The sequence below is a fragment of the Phocoena sinus genome, chromosome 8 (genome assembly GCF_008692025.1).
Source record: "Phocoena sinus isolate mPhoSin1 chromosome 8, mPhoSin1.pri, whole genome shotgun sequence".
In the NCBI taxonomy this organism is placed as follows: Eukaryota; Metazoa; Chordata; class Mammalia; order Artiodactyla; family Phocoenidae; genus Phocoena; species Phocoena sinus.
The window spans coordinates 61,179,094-61,198,166 of NC_045770.1; the positions used below are offsets into that span (position 1 = coordinate 61,179,094).

General features: G+C 40.4%; 1 protein-coding gene and 1 non-coding gene across 2 annotated transcripts; both read right to left on the reverse strand.

The window, feature by feature from the left end:
* LOC116757838 (hemoglobin subunit epsilon-1) lies at positions 1-1,561 on the reverse strand. Its single transcript, XM_032640182.1, has 3 exons — positions 1,390-1,561; positions 1,051-1,273; positions 1-191 (listed from the first exon to the last, which is right to left on the reverse strand). The coding sequence occupies exons 1-3, from the start codon at positions 1,479-1,481 to the stop codon at positions 63-65; spliced, it is 444 nt and encodes a 147-aa protein (XP_032496073.1). The 5' UTR covers positions 1,482-1,561; the 3' UTR covers positions 1-62.
* A 16,425-nt stretch (positions 1,562-17,986) lies between these two features.
* Positions 17,987-18,150, reverse strand: LOC116758927. Its single transcript, XR_004351307.1, has one exon. It is a non-coding gene; the product is annotated as a U1 spliceosomal RNA (small nuclear RNA).
* Between the last annotated feature and the right edge of the window lie 923 nt (positions 18,151-19,073).

Here is a 19,073-nt window from a genome sequence, read left to right on the forward strand (position 1 = left end):
TCCAGTCCCCATGTGTAGAAGGAAGGCATTGGGGACTAAAAATGGTGAACTGAAAGGAGAATTCAGTGGTACTTGTGGGCCAGAGCAGTGGCAACACCAGCCACCAGCTTCTGCCAAGCAGCCTGCAACTCAGGGGTGAATTCTCTGCCGAAGTGCGAAGCCAGAATAATCACCATCACGTTGCCCAGGAGCTGTTAGGTGAGAGACAAAATGACAATTAGATATGTTGAGTAGAATTTTCCTAAAAGAGTTGCAGAAAATAATGGCTTAATACCTACACCCACTCCCAACTCCACATCGTAAACTGCTCCATGGTTTGTAATCTGTGCAATAAACTCTGATAAGCTAGTTCTTAAATTTTATTTAAATTCTATGAGCCCTCCATTCAACATTCTGTCTACCTATATCCCCTCACTCTCTCCCATCTCACCATTTTTATTTGCCTCTCTCCCTCCCTCTCACATTTACCAATTGTCTAATCTTTGACATCATAGGATTTCAGGGCTGCATAGGTTCTTAGAGTGAGTTTAGTAAAGTCTCCAACCAATGCAGGAATAAGCTTCCACTTAGTCCCAATATTGATGGGTAATTTAATACATTTAGAGAATTTATTGATATTTCTTTGAGACAATCTGCCTAAAAATTATTCTCCCAAATACCTTCCTAAACTTCAGTCATCAGGAGCCACATAAAAGAAGACATTTCTCTTTCCTTGAGACAGGTTTTCATCTACCAAAACCCAGATTCCATTCCTCCTTGAACAAGTCTGTTATTCTCTGATATTCTCTAGGGTAAACAAATCCAGTTCTAACAAAAGTCCCCGAAAACTTTTAAGCAAACTCAGGATTAAAAGGGCTAGTAGCCCTTTAGTGTCACTAGTCCTGAATCAAGGTGCTCTTGGTATGTCCACTGGAATTCTGCCCTCTTAACACCAACTTTGATCTATGATTTCTGAGATCTTTGCTAGTCTTTGCAACCAAAGACTCAACTTCCATTATTATTCCAAAGTAAAAAGCATAAAAAGAACACATGACCATTTCCTGAACTCACCCTGAAGTTCTCAGGATCCACGTGCAGCTTGTCACAGTGCAGCTCACTCAGCTTAGCAAAGGTGCCCTTGAGGTTGTCCATGTTCTTAACAGCATCTCCAAAGGATGTCAACACCTTCTTGCCATGGGCCTTGACCTTGGGGTTTCCCATTATGGCAGAGGGAGAGGACAGGTTGCCAAAGCTGTCAAAGAACCTCTGGGTCCAGGGGTAGACAACCAGGAGCCTATGAGATGAGACCATAACAGATGGAAAATCAGTGACTCAAAAAGTTTGAAGAATTTCCTGGTCAATTTACCAGGCTCATATTCACCATCCTCCCCCATGAAGTCCAGTTGCTACCTGCCCAGAGCCTCGCCTCCAGCCTCTTCCACATTCACTTTGCCCCACAGGCCAGTGATAGCAGCCTTCTCCTCAGCAGTAAAATGCACCATGGTGTCAGGTCTTGAAGCTTACTGGTGATCACAGAAGTGTCAGAAGCAAGTCTGTGCTGCTGCTGGAAGGTGTGGCCTTTTATTCTTTACTGCTGAACTTCTGGCCCTTTGTTCCCCCTAATCCTTTAAAGTCATTGGTCAAGGCTGAGCTGTGTCCCTCAGGGGTGGAGTCAGGTCAGGAAATGGTCAGCAAGGAAGATGTATATTGAGTCTGTGATAATGTGCTGGTTCCTGAAACATCCTTCTTTTGTTGGCTCCTCCTCCATCCTCAACACAATTTTTCATTCATTCTCTCTTTTCACCCTCTTCTCTCCCCATGTCATCCTCCATGATGACATCCATCTCTCCCACTCTCCTTATCCCAGAAAGACCCATAGAATGCAGCTAAGCCCAAGATAGAGCTCCAGTCAAACCAGGTTTAATATTTGGGTTAAGGATGGTGAGATGGTGACAGGGACAAAAACACACTCAAGAAAAAAAAATACAATTGTTGACACAGAACCTCAGCCAGTTCTAGCTCTCTTGAGGAGTGGATTATAGCCAAGCTCTGGATTTTAGTTTTCTAAGGGAGACAAAACACATACATGGTTACTTCAGGAAGCTGAGCGGAGATACAAGGGATCTACAATAGAACTAAGACCTCAATCCCAAAGTAACATAACCAAAGATTATTTCATAGACAGAACAGGTAGAATAAGCTTACATCCTGTGCTTCCAGGGAACTCTCTCTCTCTGTCCATTTCTCTATGAGAACAAGGGAAACTGTCTACTCTGGAGACATTGCCCTGAGTGCTCTTCTTGATATTCCGTACTCATTTATACCAGCATGGCTGCTAAGGAGTCTGAAATGATTTAAAAATAGGACCTGTGATCAAACTGAGGAGTAGATGAATTGATATGATAGGCTAGCAGTTGGAGTATGTTTAAAGTTTGTTGAAGCCATCAGTTCAGGAGACTTCAAGTTTCTCTAGTGTCCTTATTTTTTGTTTCCTTCTGTATTTTGATGTCCCTGTTGGCTCTGGGTTTCCCTAAGAACACAGCATCATGAAATGGATTATGTACCTTGCAACTTTTCCAGCTGCAATCCTCTGTTATTATACTGGAGTCCTGTTGATATAGAGGTAAGGAATGGTGGAGGAGAAGCCATCTATAATCGTATAATTAAAAATCAGCCTTCAGTGGACCAGTTTTCCTGGGCTGTGACCTTCACAAGTGTTTCTTAGCTTATTCTCCCCCTTAAGAAAGATAGGAAAGAATCCCTGGGCTAGACTATGTAACCTAGGATGACAGAATTCTAGGTTGAGAAAGAAGACATTTGATCACTGAAGTAGAGGACCAATGAAAGGACAAGAAGTATCTGGCTACCCAGTGAAGAATAGCCCTTGTATGAATAAGAGTTTTATTTATTTATTTATTTATTTTTAAGTATAGTTGATTTACAATGTTGTGTTAGTTTCAGGTGTACAGCAAAGTGATTCAGTTTTATATGTATATATATATTTTTCAGATTCTTTTCCCTTATAGGCTATTACAAAATATTGAGTATTGTTCCCTGTGCTATATGGTAGGTCCTTGTTGTTTATCTATTCGATATATAGTAGTGTGTTTATGTTAATCCCAAACTCTGGTAACCATAAGTTTGTTTTCCATGTCTGTGGGTCTATTTCTGTGTTGTATATAAGTTCATTTGTATCATATTTTTTTAGGTTCCACATATAAGCGATGTCATATGATATTTGTCTTTCTCTGTCTGGCTTACTTCACTTAATATGATAATCTTTAAGTGCATCCACATTGCTGCAGATGGCATTATTTCATTCTATTTTATGGTTGAGTAATATTCCATTGTATATAAGTACCACATCTCTTTATCCATTCATCTGTCAATGGACATGAAGGTTGCTTCCATGTCTTGGCTATTGTACATAGTGCTGCTACAAACATAGGGGTGCATGTGTCTTTTAAAATTACGGATGATTTTTTAATCAGTAGAGATAGGGTTCTAGGTTTCCAAGGCAAATTTGTATAGATCCACAGTGTGAGTACAATGACCCTTCCCTTAGACCTTGGGTATGAGGATCAGACATTGTCAAAGCCCAGGGAATAAGAACCAGGCTGCACAAGACCAAGAGTTTGGGAAACAAACCTCATCTGAAGCAGACAGTATGAGTGTGTTCCATTCTCCTTCCGGTTCAGAGTGTGGACACCAGGCTTCTCTTAAATTCAGAGTGTGGGGTTGATCTCCCTTCTCCTCCCTTATACCCATTTCAGGGCTCATATATCCTTCTCTAGTAACAGCGTTTGGGAAAAGAACTGGCTTGCCTCCAAGGATCTGGCCCATCCCCTGCCTCCTTATTACTAAAGGTTGTGGAAAAAGGCTTCAAGAAATGTTACAGGGTTGAAAGGCAGCATGTCTGTAACTCAGTTCAAGGCTTATGAATTCTGATTCTGAAGTCACTTAAGCTGAATATACTTTCATTTTTGCTTAGGTGCTTGTTGATTCAAGCTCAATTATCTCAGCTGCTCATTTTGAAGTATTTATTTATTTCTCCTGTGAAATACCATGATTATTGTCTCTTTTTCCTAGATGAAAAACCCAAAGTTTAGGGAGATAAATGACGTGATTATCCATGATACATCAGAAAGATTAAATGGTCAGAAAAAAGAAAAAAACTAAGATTATTCATTTATTGCCTAGAAATTAAAATTAATAAAATAAAAATGTTATCTCTTAAGGTATTTAAATGAAAAGTTTTCAAAGAAACTTCAAAATTTGTTAAAGATTAACTCCTGCCTCTTAGGATATCCTGTGACATTTGTACTTTGGTAAACTCTACGCAGGATTTTAAGAAAGATGTAAGATGCCTCTCTTTAGCAAGGAGAAATAAAATATTTCCTTAAATCTTGCTAGCTCATTTATGATATATATGCTAATCCTGTGAGTCAAATACTGTATTATCTTTAGGTGCTATTAGTATGGAGGATTGTATAAATTACATTGTTAATAGATAAAATAGGTCTTTGATCTCACTACATTTTTTCATAATATTAGCTGAGAAAAAATCCTTCAAAAGTTATTCTTTACCACAAATGAGTTTTTTTTTAATTTTAAAATTGGAAAATTATGGACTGGGTTTATAAACCACTGAAGGTACAAAAAAAGCTGCTTAGGATTCTTGATTAGTGAAGCTATAAGTTAGTCTGCTTTCATTATGCATCTCGATTTATCTTCTTATAGCAGAAATAGATGGGATAAAAGTCCTATTAAGTGTTGCATTAGTCTAGAATAAATTGTGTGCCACGAGTAGCAGGAAATTCTAATGGCTTCCATGCAGGGAGCCAATGAATATCTTCTGTTATGATTGCAAAGAATGAGAGAATAGACCACGACCACTGGTCAAGCAACACTACTGCTTTGTAATCGCTGGGCCTCTGCATCATATCTCACAAAGGTTGCAGGTGACTGTGAACCCAAGCTGGGTCTCATTCTCAGAGGCATTTCTTTTGTTGGAGGCTCATAACACAGACATTGATGGTTTGACTGACCTCTGGGACCACTGTGACTAAGGCATAGCCAGAGATGCATGTGAGTGTTAATTAAGCAAGAAGAATCTTCACTGGGAAGAGGGAGTGGAAAGGCAGAACCAGCCAGTTATTGTACACTTGTCTACACGATGAACCTTGAAGGTTAAAGCTGGAATCTGGCAACTTAGAAAAGTCAGAAACTTCCCATATTCCCATTTTATAACTTCACTTTCTTGGCTCCCTTGATGCTTTTTGACCTTAAGCAAAGTTGTCTTCATTTATTTTTATGATTAAATTTTTGAGAAATTCCTGGTTTTTTATGTTGTTTAAATAGTATTGCCTAGTATATTCTATGAACTAAGACAGCTCTGAATAGTTAGAAGGAATGACACTATCATTAGAGCCAGTGCTTGCTAATCTTCCTTCCCTCTACCACACTACTATAGCTCATTGGTCCATATCTCATGGATCTTACTCAAGACTTTAGTCAAGTAGTAATTTACAAACTTTGTTCATACATAGTAGCTCTGAAGCACACGTAAACTCAATATTTAAATTTCTACCTACGATTGATTCAAATGAGATTATTCTAGGTTTAAGGCTTAGAATCCTGTGTCCCAAGATTGGGAAGTCCTTGACTTGATGACTTTGAATTTCGAAAAGTTAATGACTATTTTTTTTTTGCCTAGTCACGTTATATTCAGTACTTTGCATGCTCAATACTGAAGCTATAGCATAGCATGTTTCTTGAATAAAAAATCTGCATCTATCAAACAGTATAAATTTGAGGTTTGGTAACTATGCAGGCCTTAAATGGAAGCAGTATGGTTAGATCCCACCCATTAACAAGATCATCTACCATGAGGAATTATGAGAAACTAGGATCCTTTGATCTAGCAAGGGCAGTTAATGATCACTCCTCTCCCAAACCCCTCTCAGCCTTTGCTAATTCTAGCCCCAGAAGGGCTCCTTCTGAAACCAAAATTTCACAACCCCTATCTTACTGAGTCTGAGGCATCTCTGAGGGAAAGGAAAACCTCTTACATTACTAGACCAACAAGCTACTGTAGCCCTTCTCTCTACTCCAGCCCCATTTAGGCATTAATGTCACCAGTTATTTCCTGCACCTGTTTTGTTTTTTGTTTGTTTGTTTTTCTTTCCCTTCCCTTTCCCCTTCCCCTCTTTATTCTTCCTCCTCCTCCTCCTCCTCCTCGTCCTTCTTCTTCTTCTTCTTCTTCTTCTTCTTATTCTGTGTATTCATTTGTTTTCTGGGGGTTGGGGGGCATTTATTTTATTTTGGTTTGTTTTTAATTAACAGAAGTAGACAGATCCAGTGTTTTTCTCCTTCTGGGGACTTGGGCTGCTGATAGCTGGGTGGGGTCAGAAACTGTGAGCTTAGATAGGACCTCAGGACTACACAGAGCTGTGGCAAAGAAGAGGACTAGCTAAAAAAGTGAAAGACAAAGTGCTTTTCTTACTGGCTTCAAAGACTCTGTTCTTGGCTTTTATACAAGTAGACAAGTGAAAGAGATTTTGGGTTAGTGTTTGGGGGTCTTGCATGGTTAACTGTTTAGAAATGCCTGATAAATATGCTTTGTGTAAAATATATTTGTGTGTGCGTGTGTGTGTGTGTACAAATATGTGAGTATTATCAAAATATGAAGGCAACAGTGACTAGATAATATGCAAGACCTCAAAGGACAGGGGAACAAATCTCACGCTAATTTCAATTGCTATTAAAAATAAATTTAGTGATAAAAAAGAGAGACTCAAAGTCACCTGAAAGAAACAGAATGACTCCCAGGCCAGAAGCTCTGAACTATCATTATAGTTAGATTATAATCTATGGAATGTTCTGATGTATAAAGAGAAGTGTATTAATCATTAGAGAGTTGGCCAACAAGGAAAGTATAGGAAAAGGAATGTTGCTCTGTTGGCTCAGAATCTGGAGATGTTTTGAACATAACATTTATGTCCAAGCCAAACTTATCCTTCCCATGAAGATGGATGAATAAGCTATGTCTGAACCTAGTGGCAAGATGCTTACTTAGCATGATTGCATCCAGCTGCTTGCTTTGGAAGAGTTTGTTTCCTCTACTTTTACTTGATTGATATAAGGAGAGAATGTATTGCTCACAAAGACATGAGTATTCAAGTTATAAATCTCAATGTAAATGGATAAATAAGTACACAGGTTTCTATTTTTAGGTTTGTGTGCCTTTCATTTTAACAAGAATAAGACTTCAAGAGTCAATCTCAGCCTACAGAACAAATGAGCCACATCCTAGAACTAAGTAATTCGATCAAGGTCCTGGTTGCTGAGGTCTAAATACATCTAGTTGGCATTACCTCTTTTGGCATTACTACACTGTATATCTTGGTATGTGTGTAGCGGTGGGCGTATATGTATATGTGTTTGTAGTGATAGATGTATGTGTCTGGCTTTTCAGTTGTTCATTCAATACTGCAAAAGTTCTAAGTATACAGAAGCAAAACAAAACAAAACATTTCCATGGAGTTGATAGTAAGAGAAGTGAAACAATAAGTAAATAAACAAATAAAATACATGGTATATGCCAAATGATGTTAAGTGCTATGGAGGAAAAGAACACTGGAATGAAGGATAGAGTTTAATGGGGACAAGGGTGGAAGGGTATTACTACTTTAAAATGTGTGGTAGGGATTTCTTCACTATAAGGGGACACTTGAGAAGACACCGACAGATTATAAATAGCCACTGCATATGGATTAAATGTTTAAGACATAGGGAATTACAAATATAAGTATCTTAAAGTGGGAGGACGCTTAGAATTTTCAGGGATTGAAAATAAGGCCAATGTAGGAGCAGACTGAGAGGGAGAGTAGAAGTGCTGGTTGTGGAGGTGCTAATCTATAAAATTTGTGACAATAATAATACCTGTATCATAGAGTTGTAAGAAAAAGCATATATATATTTATAAACATATATGTATACATATTATATCTGCAAATATGTTATATATATACACACATATACACCTATATTTACAGATACACATATAAACATGCACATATATACACACACATATATGTGTGTATGTGCCAACAACATTGGCAATTGTTGTTATTGTAGGAAATTGTTATGGTAGGAAATTTGGCTTTATTATGATTGATGCAGGAAACTATCAGAGACTTTTGGACAAAGAGGTTACCATACATGATTTACACTTTCACAAGTGTACTTTGGCTACAGTGTTGGGAAGACACTGTCCGGTGGCAGTTGTAGAAGGAGACAGATCAATGAGGAGTCCGCAGTAAGAGTTCAGGTAGAGATTATAACGCCTTACACCAGGGTGGTAGCAATGCAGGTGGTAGCGAGGGGTCAGACTGTAAATAAATGTTTAAAGTAACACCAAATGGATTTTCTAACAGGATGTGGAATTTGGGAGGTGCTTTTGTGTGTGTGTGCATACGTGTATGCCCATACTCTTGTACATGTTAATTTCTGAATGTGAGCGTATGTCAGTGTGAGGATTTGGAAGCTGAACAAGGAGAGTCTTTATGTTGAGTTTTGTCAGTTTCTTTGTTCAGCACACTAACTGCCTCAGAATTCTTGCTTTAAAATGAAGATGGTGGAAGGGTAAGTAGGAAAATCAGAAAATATCTCACACGTCAGAACTTTACCCAAAGTGATGTGAAGACTGCGAGCATCTCTTGGGTGCTGAGCAGAGGCTTATAAGTTAAGACATTTTCCCATGACAGTAGTAGCACCAAGACTGGCCTGAGATATTTCCTTAAGTTGAGGGTTCCCAAGTGGCATCCCTAGTCATGACCAGCATGTGAGCATGGGACCTCTAAGAGCACAGAGCCTTTGTCAGCAGATGTCTGGGGGTACCCTAAAATGCTGAACAATGTTTTCCTTTTCCTCTGTTTCATGCCTCTCTCTTTCATCCTCATATCTCAGTCCTTACCTACAGGACACTGCAAAGTAGGTGTGCAGTATCTGGAATCTTAAAAAGGTGAGACCTGGAAAAATTATTTAGTCATCCAGCCCTGCCGCATCTTTATATACACGAGAAAACTGTATATAAATGTTCTGTCCTGAGTTATACGGTGCATAAGAAAGGGTCAGGGATCTCACCAGCAAAGGTCTTATGCTTCTAATTACTCTGATCGCATTTGATTAATGACTGTATATTTTGTGAATTAAAAATCCATACACATGGGCTTCCCTGGTGGCGCAGTGGTTGAGAGTCCGCCTGCCGATGCAGGGGACACGGGTTCGTGCCCCAGTCAGGGAAGATCCCACATGTCGCGGAGCGGCTGGGCCCGTGAGCCATGGCCGCTGAGACTGCGCGTCTGAAGCCTGTGCTCCGCAACGGGAGGGGCCACAACAGTGAGAGGCCCGCGTACCACAAAAAAAAAAAAAAAAAAAAAAAAAAAAAAATCCATACACATGTAGTTATAAGGGTTTTTTTTTTTTCCTGCTTCTTGGTGTGAGAGACTACCTGCAAGATGATTGTTAGATGAACAACAACTGATCATTCTATGGCATTTATGGGACGGCCAGAAATACAGTTTTAAATCCAAAGGGAATATATTCCAGGACATGTCACATTCTGCCTCGGTATCCCTCTCTCATTATGCTGGCTGGAGTTCTCCTTTCTTGTCATCTGTCCTGTAAGCCTCCTGCTGGGGACCCAGATAGCAGTCATCACGCAGGGCTGAGAACATCTGGCCATACACCCTAAGCCTCAGCATGACTCAGCATGGCTGTGTTGGGGCCAGATCCTGGCCTATAAGGCTATGCAGACCAAGAAGATAGGGAGCAGGACATTGACTCAGAATGGGGCCCGGGCATAAATGTCTATGCTTAGACTATGGGAAGGCAGCAGCAGAGGCTTAGACAAAAATGAAATATGAATTAAGGGGAAATTGGAGCTTATTTAATTGGAGATAAGGTGGCTGAAGGGGATAGAGGGGCCTGGGCTTGTAGGCAAGACAGTCATCTAGTAAATGTTTTTGAAGTAGCTGCTATGTGCTAGACACTAATTTCAGTGCTTGAATCATAAATAAGAATAAGACATGTATCTTGCCTTCCAGGAGTCCTAGTCAAAAACAATAGTTAATTATGTACAATATTACAATATTTTCCATACTTAATAGAGATATATGTGGGAGAGGAAACTTATGACTCTCTTAAGTCTGGGATCTTTTCAGGGAGTAAATAATGTACCAAAAGATCTTACAGGATTGAAGAAATGTAAGCTGGGTCTTGAGAGATGAATGGATTTTTCATAATGGAGAATACCTGTTCTCCAACGCTCTTTAGGCAAGGTGTATAGGACTAGCTAGAACGCAGTGAGACAAAGGGATTTAGCCTTAGAGAGGAGCCCCCCTGGTGCATGGTCACAGAAAGAGACTTCATCACTCACCACAATAAACTCTCCCTTCCTCCTCTCTTCTACATCAGAGGTTTCGTAAGTCTATTGAGGTCAGGAAAATCACAGAAAGGAATAGGGCGTCAGGGTCTTCAATGAATACAATCCCGTTCCTGATCAAATAGGGCTGACAATGCTTTAGCCAAATGTTGCCATGAGGAATTGGGAGAGGCTCCGTGATCCCATCACCACCTACTTCCTATGTAACCTTGGGCAAGTTTCTTAACGTCTCCATGTCTATGAAATATAGGACGGTAACATGACTTAGCTCATAGTATAAATCATGACAATTAATTTAGTTTATTATGTAAAGAGATAGAGATACAATATATGCTCACTAAGTATTATCTGTTGTTATATTATTATAATAAGTATTTACATATAACTATTAGAGTCACACCTTATATCCAAAGGATGATTGGAAATACAGATATTTTGAATCATTTCTTTTTTATTTTTTTCTTTTTTAAATAAAAATCATACATGTGTAAAGTGTATAACATGATGATTTGAAATACATATACATAGCAAAGTGATTACGATAGCCAAGTTAATTATCTGTCTTCTATTCTCCTTGCAGAGAGAAAGACAGCATGAAAGCCAAACTGACCTTGGAGAAGTTAACTTATAAATCAGGGTCCTGCACTGGTAACATTTGCGAGGACTCTCATTGTCAAGCTCTGCAAAGGGAGGTGCAGGGAACTTGCAGACCTTCTTCTCATTTTTTATATTCTTAACTCATCACCACAGCACTGCCCATGGTATGGTTTAGGGTCCTCAGTGCTTGGCACTAACTAAGATGTCACACAGACCTAAATAAATAGATACACATATGTTTTAGGTGCAGTGAGTTTCTAAGCCAGTGCAGGGTAAAGAGAGAAGCAGGCAGCTAGGTCTGAAGAATAACTAAAGAATATAATACACTCTCTTCCTTAACCAAACTTGTGGCTTGACCAAGGGTCAAGAGGTCATTTGGGCCACTATAGACCTCCAGTGTTCTCAGGGACCTATACATAACCTACAATCCAACAATCTCTGAAGTCCAAGCTAGAACCTCTTTTTATTCTGAACTTGTTTCCAATTTTTTTCTTTAATTCATTCTCTTTCAGACTTTCTTACGGAGACACACCCATGTTGAGGACGTATGGTCTGCAATTATGACTTGAACCCTAATCTCTAATATCCAAGGTATAAAAGTGGGGAATAGGGGCAGTTTAATCTGCTTCTATTTCTTGGGTCCACAGTAGATGTCCGTGTTGGTGTTTTGTTGTAGGAAGAGCACAGTCTTTAGCAGCAGCAGAACTGGGCCTACATCTTAACCTCACTACTTACTAGCTCTATGAGCTTGGACAGGTTATTTCATCTCTTTGACCCTCAAGCCCCCCCACACTTAAAAAGAGACAGTGTAATGTAGACAGTAGGAGAGCCTGGACCACCTGGGTTTAGATTGCAAATTGGCTACTTATTCAAGAAATTGTCTTACATTTTCTGTACCTTGGTTTCCTCATCAGTTGAGAAACATTAATGGACTTCTGAATATTGGTATGAGGATAAACTAATTCATATAATGAACTTAAATTATATCTTAGTATATACTAAATACTCAAGAAACATCACTTATCATTAGCATGAATTACAACATGTTTCATGATATATACTTCACAGAACTACCATATTAAATGAGACTATTTAAATACCCTAGAATGGTACCTGACATATAGAAAGATTTCAATAAGTATTAATTCCTATCCTCTTTTAACTTTTCTCTAGTCTAAATCTCCTCTGTTTTTTCAAATATTTTTCTTGTGGTCTCTAGTTCCTTAATCATCTTGTTTCCTGTTCAACTTCTGTTCAGATTCTTAGTGGATCTCTTATGCTTCAGAATCTAAGATTGTACGTGCTCTTTGTGAAGTGAGGTTTTCTTAAAGTGCAAACTTGCTGTCATCTGCCTTCATCTGCACCTGTGGCTTCAGGTGTTTCAGCCTTAAAGCTAAGCTCTGGACTTTGACCACAGTACCTGGGAAGATAGCCCTCCTGAGGGAGGGGAAGGCTCCTCTCACACGACATATCAGGCCATTGTTAAATGATATATTGGGCTTTGAGAGTCTCTACATATTTAAGAGTGATTGGTGTTATTTTCTAGAACTTACCTGCTGCTTTGAGACGTCTGATCCCTTGGGAACCCATAGCTCTGACCTGAATTGCTGTTACTGGTCCAGACAGTGTGCATCTCTTTTGATCCTCCATAACCCCATAAGATAGATGTAATTATTACTCTTATTTTACAGATGTCAGCACTAAGTTCTTCGCCCTTAGTTGAGGGGATGGGGAGTCTCACTTGGTGGTAAAATGTAAATTGCTCCTATGCTGTGCCTCCCTCCCCTTTCCTGTGCTCGCTTCTGTACCCAGTCTATCTGCCCTGAGACTCATGGCTCCACCCGGAGCCGCCAACCTGCCCTAACCACCTATCTGAGCCCACAGACCTGTAGCCTTTCTGGACTCTGATAGCTGGCAGCTAGCCTTGGCTCTGCCCTCTCTGTGATCTCTGATAGACACATCTTGCACCCCAGCTCCCAGTGTCCCCATGGGGACCTCAGGTTTGCTGAGTCAAGGTTCGCTGAAATTCAAGCCCTAAGAAACTCCTGCTCCCAAAGTTATAGTCATGGACCTCTCCATGCCTGCCTCCTTCAACCAGAGCCCTGGGCCCTGTTTTCCTAGGCCTATCCATCTAATGTTCCTCAATAGTGCAGCAAAGGTCTTGTGAGCAGTAGACCCAGTTTCTGACTTTGGGTCCAAGAACTAGCATTGTCTCGTACATGTCTGACCTTAGGCAAATTCTTTGATTCCTCTGAGCTTAGTCTTGTCATCTAAAAACAGGAATAATAATTGTATCCATCTTATGGAGTTAGTATGAGGTTGGAAAGAAATATGACACACTGTCTGTGAAGCAGTAGCTTGTTTAATTAGACTTTAGAAAAGTTCTCAAAATATAGTAGTAGATTTTATCATCCATTAATCCTGTCCAGCTTCTCCCACACTCTCCTACTCACTCTCTCTCTCCTTATTCCCCCATATTCCTCTTCATCCTCTCTTACTTATAGTGATGTTGGATATTTAGAATGGGATTTGGGGATAAGCCATTAACAAGTGAAGTATTTCTTGAAGGAGCAATATTCATTCAATGGATCATCTCAGCAGGGTTCAGGGGGAGGAGGGAGAGTCAAGGTCAACAGCAGGAGCCAAGGAAGGAACCCTGGGCAACTGGATTTGGAAAACTGAGAGTAAGAAGCTGAGGATCAGTCTCTGGATGCTGGGAGGGTCTCCTCATGGGAAACTCCTTCAACTAAGAGGGGCACAGACTGGGAAGAACAGTTTCTGGATGGAGGTGAGGACATTCTGATAGGACAGTTTGAAGAGAAGGGCTCTGGAGGTTTGGAGCAGGGGGCTCCCTGTCACATGAAGGAAACCAGCGCCATGTGGGCACTGGGTCTCTTTCCTATGCATGTCCTATGGGGCTCCTGATTTTCAGCCAGGCTTCACAAAGCCCTAAATTCCCATCTGCTGGAGCCCTGAATGGGGAGAGAATGTTTTGGTTTTCACTTCACTTGGAACTCTTTCTAGCTCTTTTTCCCAATTTGCCTCAAGACATCCCCTTGATAGTTTGATTCATCCAATCAAGAAGTGTGGGGAGGACTTCCCTGGTGGTGCAGTGGTTAAGAATCCTCCTGCCAATGCAGGGGACACAGGTTCCAGCCCTGGTCCAGGAAGATCCCACATGCCGCGGAGCAACTAAGCCCATATGCCACAACTACTAAGCCTGTGCTCTGCAGCCCATGAGCCACAACTACCAAAGCCAGCGCGCCTAGAGCCCATGCTCCACAACAAGAGAAGTCACCGCAATGAGAAGCCCGCGCACCACAACAAAGAGTAACCCCAGCTCTCAGCAACTAAAGAAAACCTATGTGCAGCAGCAAAGACCCAATGCAGCCAAGAATTAAATAATTGAATAAATAAATAAATTTGTGGAAAAAAAAAGTGTGGGGAGAGCCTTTTCTCATGTGCATCCATCATCGTGTATATGGTAAGGAAACAGAGAATAAAATGTAATGGCATAAGCCTTCACAGAGCTATGTGAGTCTAGGCATTCATCAAAAACTACCTTCTGCTTAGGGTATGAATCCCCTCTGAAACACCCCTGTTTCATACTATCATGAGTGAAGCACTTTCTAACATGAGGAGGCACTCATGGCTTTTCCACTGAGCCCATGTTTTTGTTAGACAACATAATATTTACAAAGTTCTTATGCAAATTAAAATCCTTTAATCCTTTGTCACATAGTATAACTCAAATCCCTGTTTCAGAAGATAACCTTTCCATATTGGAGTATTCATACATTTGTTAAACCCAAATTGCATGCTTTGAAACATGTGCTGGTGACATAACAGTGAACCAGAGAGTCATGTCCTTGACTTCACAAAGCCAACTACTTAAACAAAGACAATAGTCATAATCACTACCCTTCCTCTACTTGGTATACTCTTCCCTGACCTCAGAGAAATAAGTGAAATGATATAAGTTGCAAAATCCTTACAATCTTTGCAATGTCTGGCACATTAGTAAGCCTTCAATAAATGTCAGTTATTTTATTATTACTGTTATAAATGAACTGATGTAAAGGGCAGAATAAAATAGTGGTCTACTGTAGCACGTTAGACACAATAAAAATAGCAAAGGTCTCTAAGAGTACTTAGCATATATAAGCCACTACGTTGCATATATTAACTCTCTCAACGTCAGAACAATCTTATGAGGATGTTAAAACCCCATTTTACAGGTGAGAGAACTGAGTCATATAGATACAAAGAGCTGCTGAGTTCAGCCACTCAGGGCGTCTGGCTCCACAGTCTGTTCTCTTAACCACTGCTCTCTACCACCTGAGACTTCCCTGCAGTAAAGGGTTGAATCTCTGAAATGATGAGTTAGTGGTGATGGTTAAGTGGCAAGGGCATCAAGTTCTTTCCTAAAGGTATGAGAAGAGAGGAAAGAAGGGTATTCTCTCTTCTCCACATGCACAAGTGAGCCAGCACACACACAGCGAGTACCCAGTGGGCCTGGTTAAGGAAGAATGAGAGGATCTGAGGATGTCTTGCTAGTATTGGGTTCAAAGAAGTCCTGGTTTAAGAGTTAAGGGAACCTCTGAATTTAATCAACAGAAATTCTCTCCTGGCAGAAGGGCCATTTACTCTAGCCTGTTGTTTACAAAAGAGAAATCTGAAGCACAGAGAAGGATGGGGACTTTCTCAGTATGATATAATTTGTCATAGAAATGCCCAGTCTAGGACTCGAAGCTCCTGACTTGCTCTCCAATGCACTTTCCCTGAGCCCCTTTGCCTTGAACTGTGGTCTTTCTGAGAGAAGGAACAGATGGAATCTAAAATATCTTAGGTAGTTTCCATGCCACAGCCAGGCTGAGTGGGCTCCTGGTTAGCTCCTTAAAAATAAATATGGCATTTGAATACAGAACTAAGCAAACCCTGCTCAGGGGCTGGGAGGGAGAAGCTGCCCGTCCTGGGTCCTGGCCCTACAGATAGTGTTATCGGAGACCTCATAGAGCCCCTCCCATGCCTGGGCCTTGAAGTGAGTCAGCCTAGCACAGGGGCAGGACAAGCCGTATCATTCTGACCTGGATACTAAGTGGGAGAGAGGAGAAAGGGCTCATGGTCCACAAACTCAGGCTATGATTCTTCTCCCCCTAAGAAAAGGAATGACACTCAGAGGTCTGTATATACCTTGCATCCCTTTTTGTGTGCCTTAGCCCTTAAAGAGATCTCTGCTCTCAACGTCATGGTGAGGTCTTTGCACTATATGCCATACCATACAAACCCTTGTGTCACACCACACCCGACACGGACCATACCTTTCCTCCCAGGTCCACGTGCTTGTCTTTACATGACAGTAAAGGAATCACTGAAAAATTTACTATTTCAATTTTTTCTTGTTTCCCTTGCTTCAGTGACTTAGTGGGGAAAGTGCATAATTTTTTCCCCATAAATTGACAATAGATTTAATTTCACAACAACTTTGTTGTGTTTGTGGAAATTCACAATAGCTTTTAATTGTTAGTGTCTGGGAAAGTTATGTTATGGTGAATAAAAGAGAAAGCCATACAAGTTCAGAAAATAAAAGCTATCATCAGACTTTCCTGGTGGAGCAGTGGTTGGGAGTCCACCTGCCGATGCAGGGGACACGGGTTCGTGCCCCGGTCCGGGAAGATGCCACATGCCGCGGAGCGGCTGGGCCCGTGAGCCATGGCCGCTGAGCCTGCGCTTCCGGAGCCTGTGCTCCGCAACGGGAGGGGCCACAACAGTGAGAGGCCCGCGTACCACAAAAAAAATAAAAATAAAAAGCTATCATCACTAGGCCTTAGTTTTTTATCAATAATATAAATATTATAAAACGAACACAGTTATGTGATAATGCATATATAGCACCTAGTCCAATGCCTGACACATGGTAAAAAATCAAGGAAAGGCATTGCAGAGGTTTCCAGTGACAACCTCCCGACCCTGACTATAGGATAGTAAACAGTAGACAATACATAGTTAATGTTCCAAAAATAGTGACTAGAGCAGGGTCGGGATGGAGGTCAGAATTTAATTGTTAATAATCAAAAAGAGCTTAAATCAAAAACAGGAGCTTGGATCTTTCTAACAGTGGGGACTGGATGGAATGAGTAGTCTGTAGGAATCTCTGTAAAGAATTAGTGGTCCCCAAAAAGCCACTGCCTGGAGGTAATATTTTTTCTCATACAAAAAGTGCAAACAAGTCCTTTTCCTGTCCTTTAAAGTCAGCAGAGAGTGACCCTGGTCCACCTTCAGGGTGAGGAAAGACTTGAAGAGTTTAGGACTGTGACTTTGGGGGTTGACATACTGTTCTTTGTCTACCAAGTTCAACTCTCCTGTCTACTTCCGCGGCTGACACAGTAAGAGAGAGACTGAAAGTTGAGAACCTGTGATCTCAGATTCAGGGAAAGAGGAGTCGTTAGTGTTCATGCCCTATTTTTTTTTTTTTGAACTATAGTTGATTTATAAGATTATATTAGTTTCAGATGTACAGCATAGTGATTCAGTATTTTTACAGATTATACTACATTCAAAGTTATTACAAGATAATGGGTGTAATTCCCTCTGCTGTGCTATGTGTCCTTGTTGCTTACCTATTTCATACGTAGTAGTTTGTATCTCTTAATCCTGTATTCCTAATTTGTGCCCCCTTCCCTCTTCCCTTTGGTAACCTCTGGTTTGTTTTCTATATCTGTGAGTCTCTTTTTGTTTTTCATATACACTCATTTGAATTATTTTTTTAGATCCCACATACAAGTGATCTCATACCATTCATTACCTATTAAATGCTCCTGAAAATTTTTAGTTCCATCATCTATGAAGCATGAGTTGTCGGTCAGAAATTGCTTTTTCCCCAAATCTTTTGATTTCCTTTGACATCAGAATTTAACTTAGGCACTGATGAATTAAATAAGGCCAGTATCTCAGATCTGAGACCTGGGGCTTTCCTCCTGTCCTGCCCCCACTGCCACAAATTATGCAGTCGAGTTTCCGACATTTGGGGAAATTGCAGGGGTCAGCACATCCAGAGTGCAATTGATAAGCCTTGCCCTCGGAAAACCACCTTTGTGATCATGGTATCTCCCTTGCCAGGTTAGTATGAGACCTGGGCTTTTTAAACAGGGTAAGGAGACAATCAGGAAGGGAAGCATTTACTTCATCTACCCATTCATCTATTCATCTATCATCTGTCTATCTATCTATCTACCTATCATCTATCATATTCATTCGTTCATAAATGTAAGCAAAACGCTTAGCATGTAGAATAGTATGTAAGTGCTCAGGTCTGTGTGTGTGTGTGTGTGTGTGTGTGCGCGCGTGCGCGCGCGCGCGTGTGTGTGTGTGTGTGTGTGTGTGTGTTGATATGTGTGTTCAGGGTTGAACTAAAGTGGAAGTACAACTCTGCTGCCCCCCTGTGGTCCCCAGACTACCTTGCAAGTCTCTGTTAATGGCTTAGCTTAATTTTGAGATGCTCTGGGGGGAGTAAACCCTGCCTTCTTTGTGTTTTAATATCCTCATAATAACCACAGAATAATAATTTTCAAAATATCAGAAGAGTGTAATGTGTAGGAGGGCATTATCCAAAATTAGACAAACTGCAGTTTGAGTTCAGTCTTTGGAACATACATATGACATTGAGAAATTTAATTAACTTGTATGAGTCCAGAGATCTTCAGCATGAAATTGGTATAATAGTGTCTCCCATCTAGTGTTTAAATTACACCTTAATTATCTAATGCATCGACATACTTATTATAGTGACTAGCATAAAGTAAGAACCTTATAAATATTACCTTTTAATATATATATTTTAAGCCCCTTCAGCATATCATTTACTGATCTGAACTTTACATGCAATACCTCACTGAGTCTTTAATAAACTATGCAGCAAGCATTTATTCCCCTTTTCCAAGTGAGTAAAGTATAACTCAGAATATGCAATAAAACATTTAAGCATTGTACAGCTAGAAAATAATTTCATTTATAGAATACTCTAGCAATACAAATGCATATAAATTAAAAA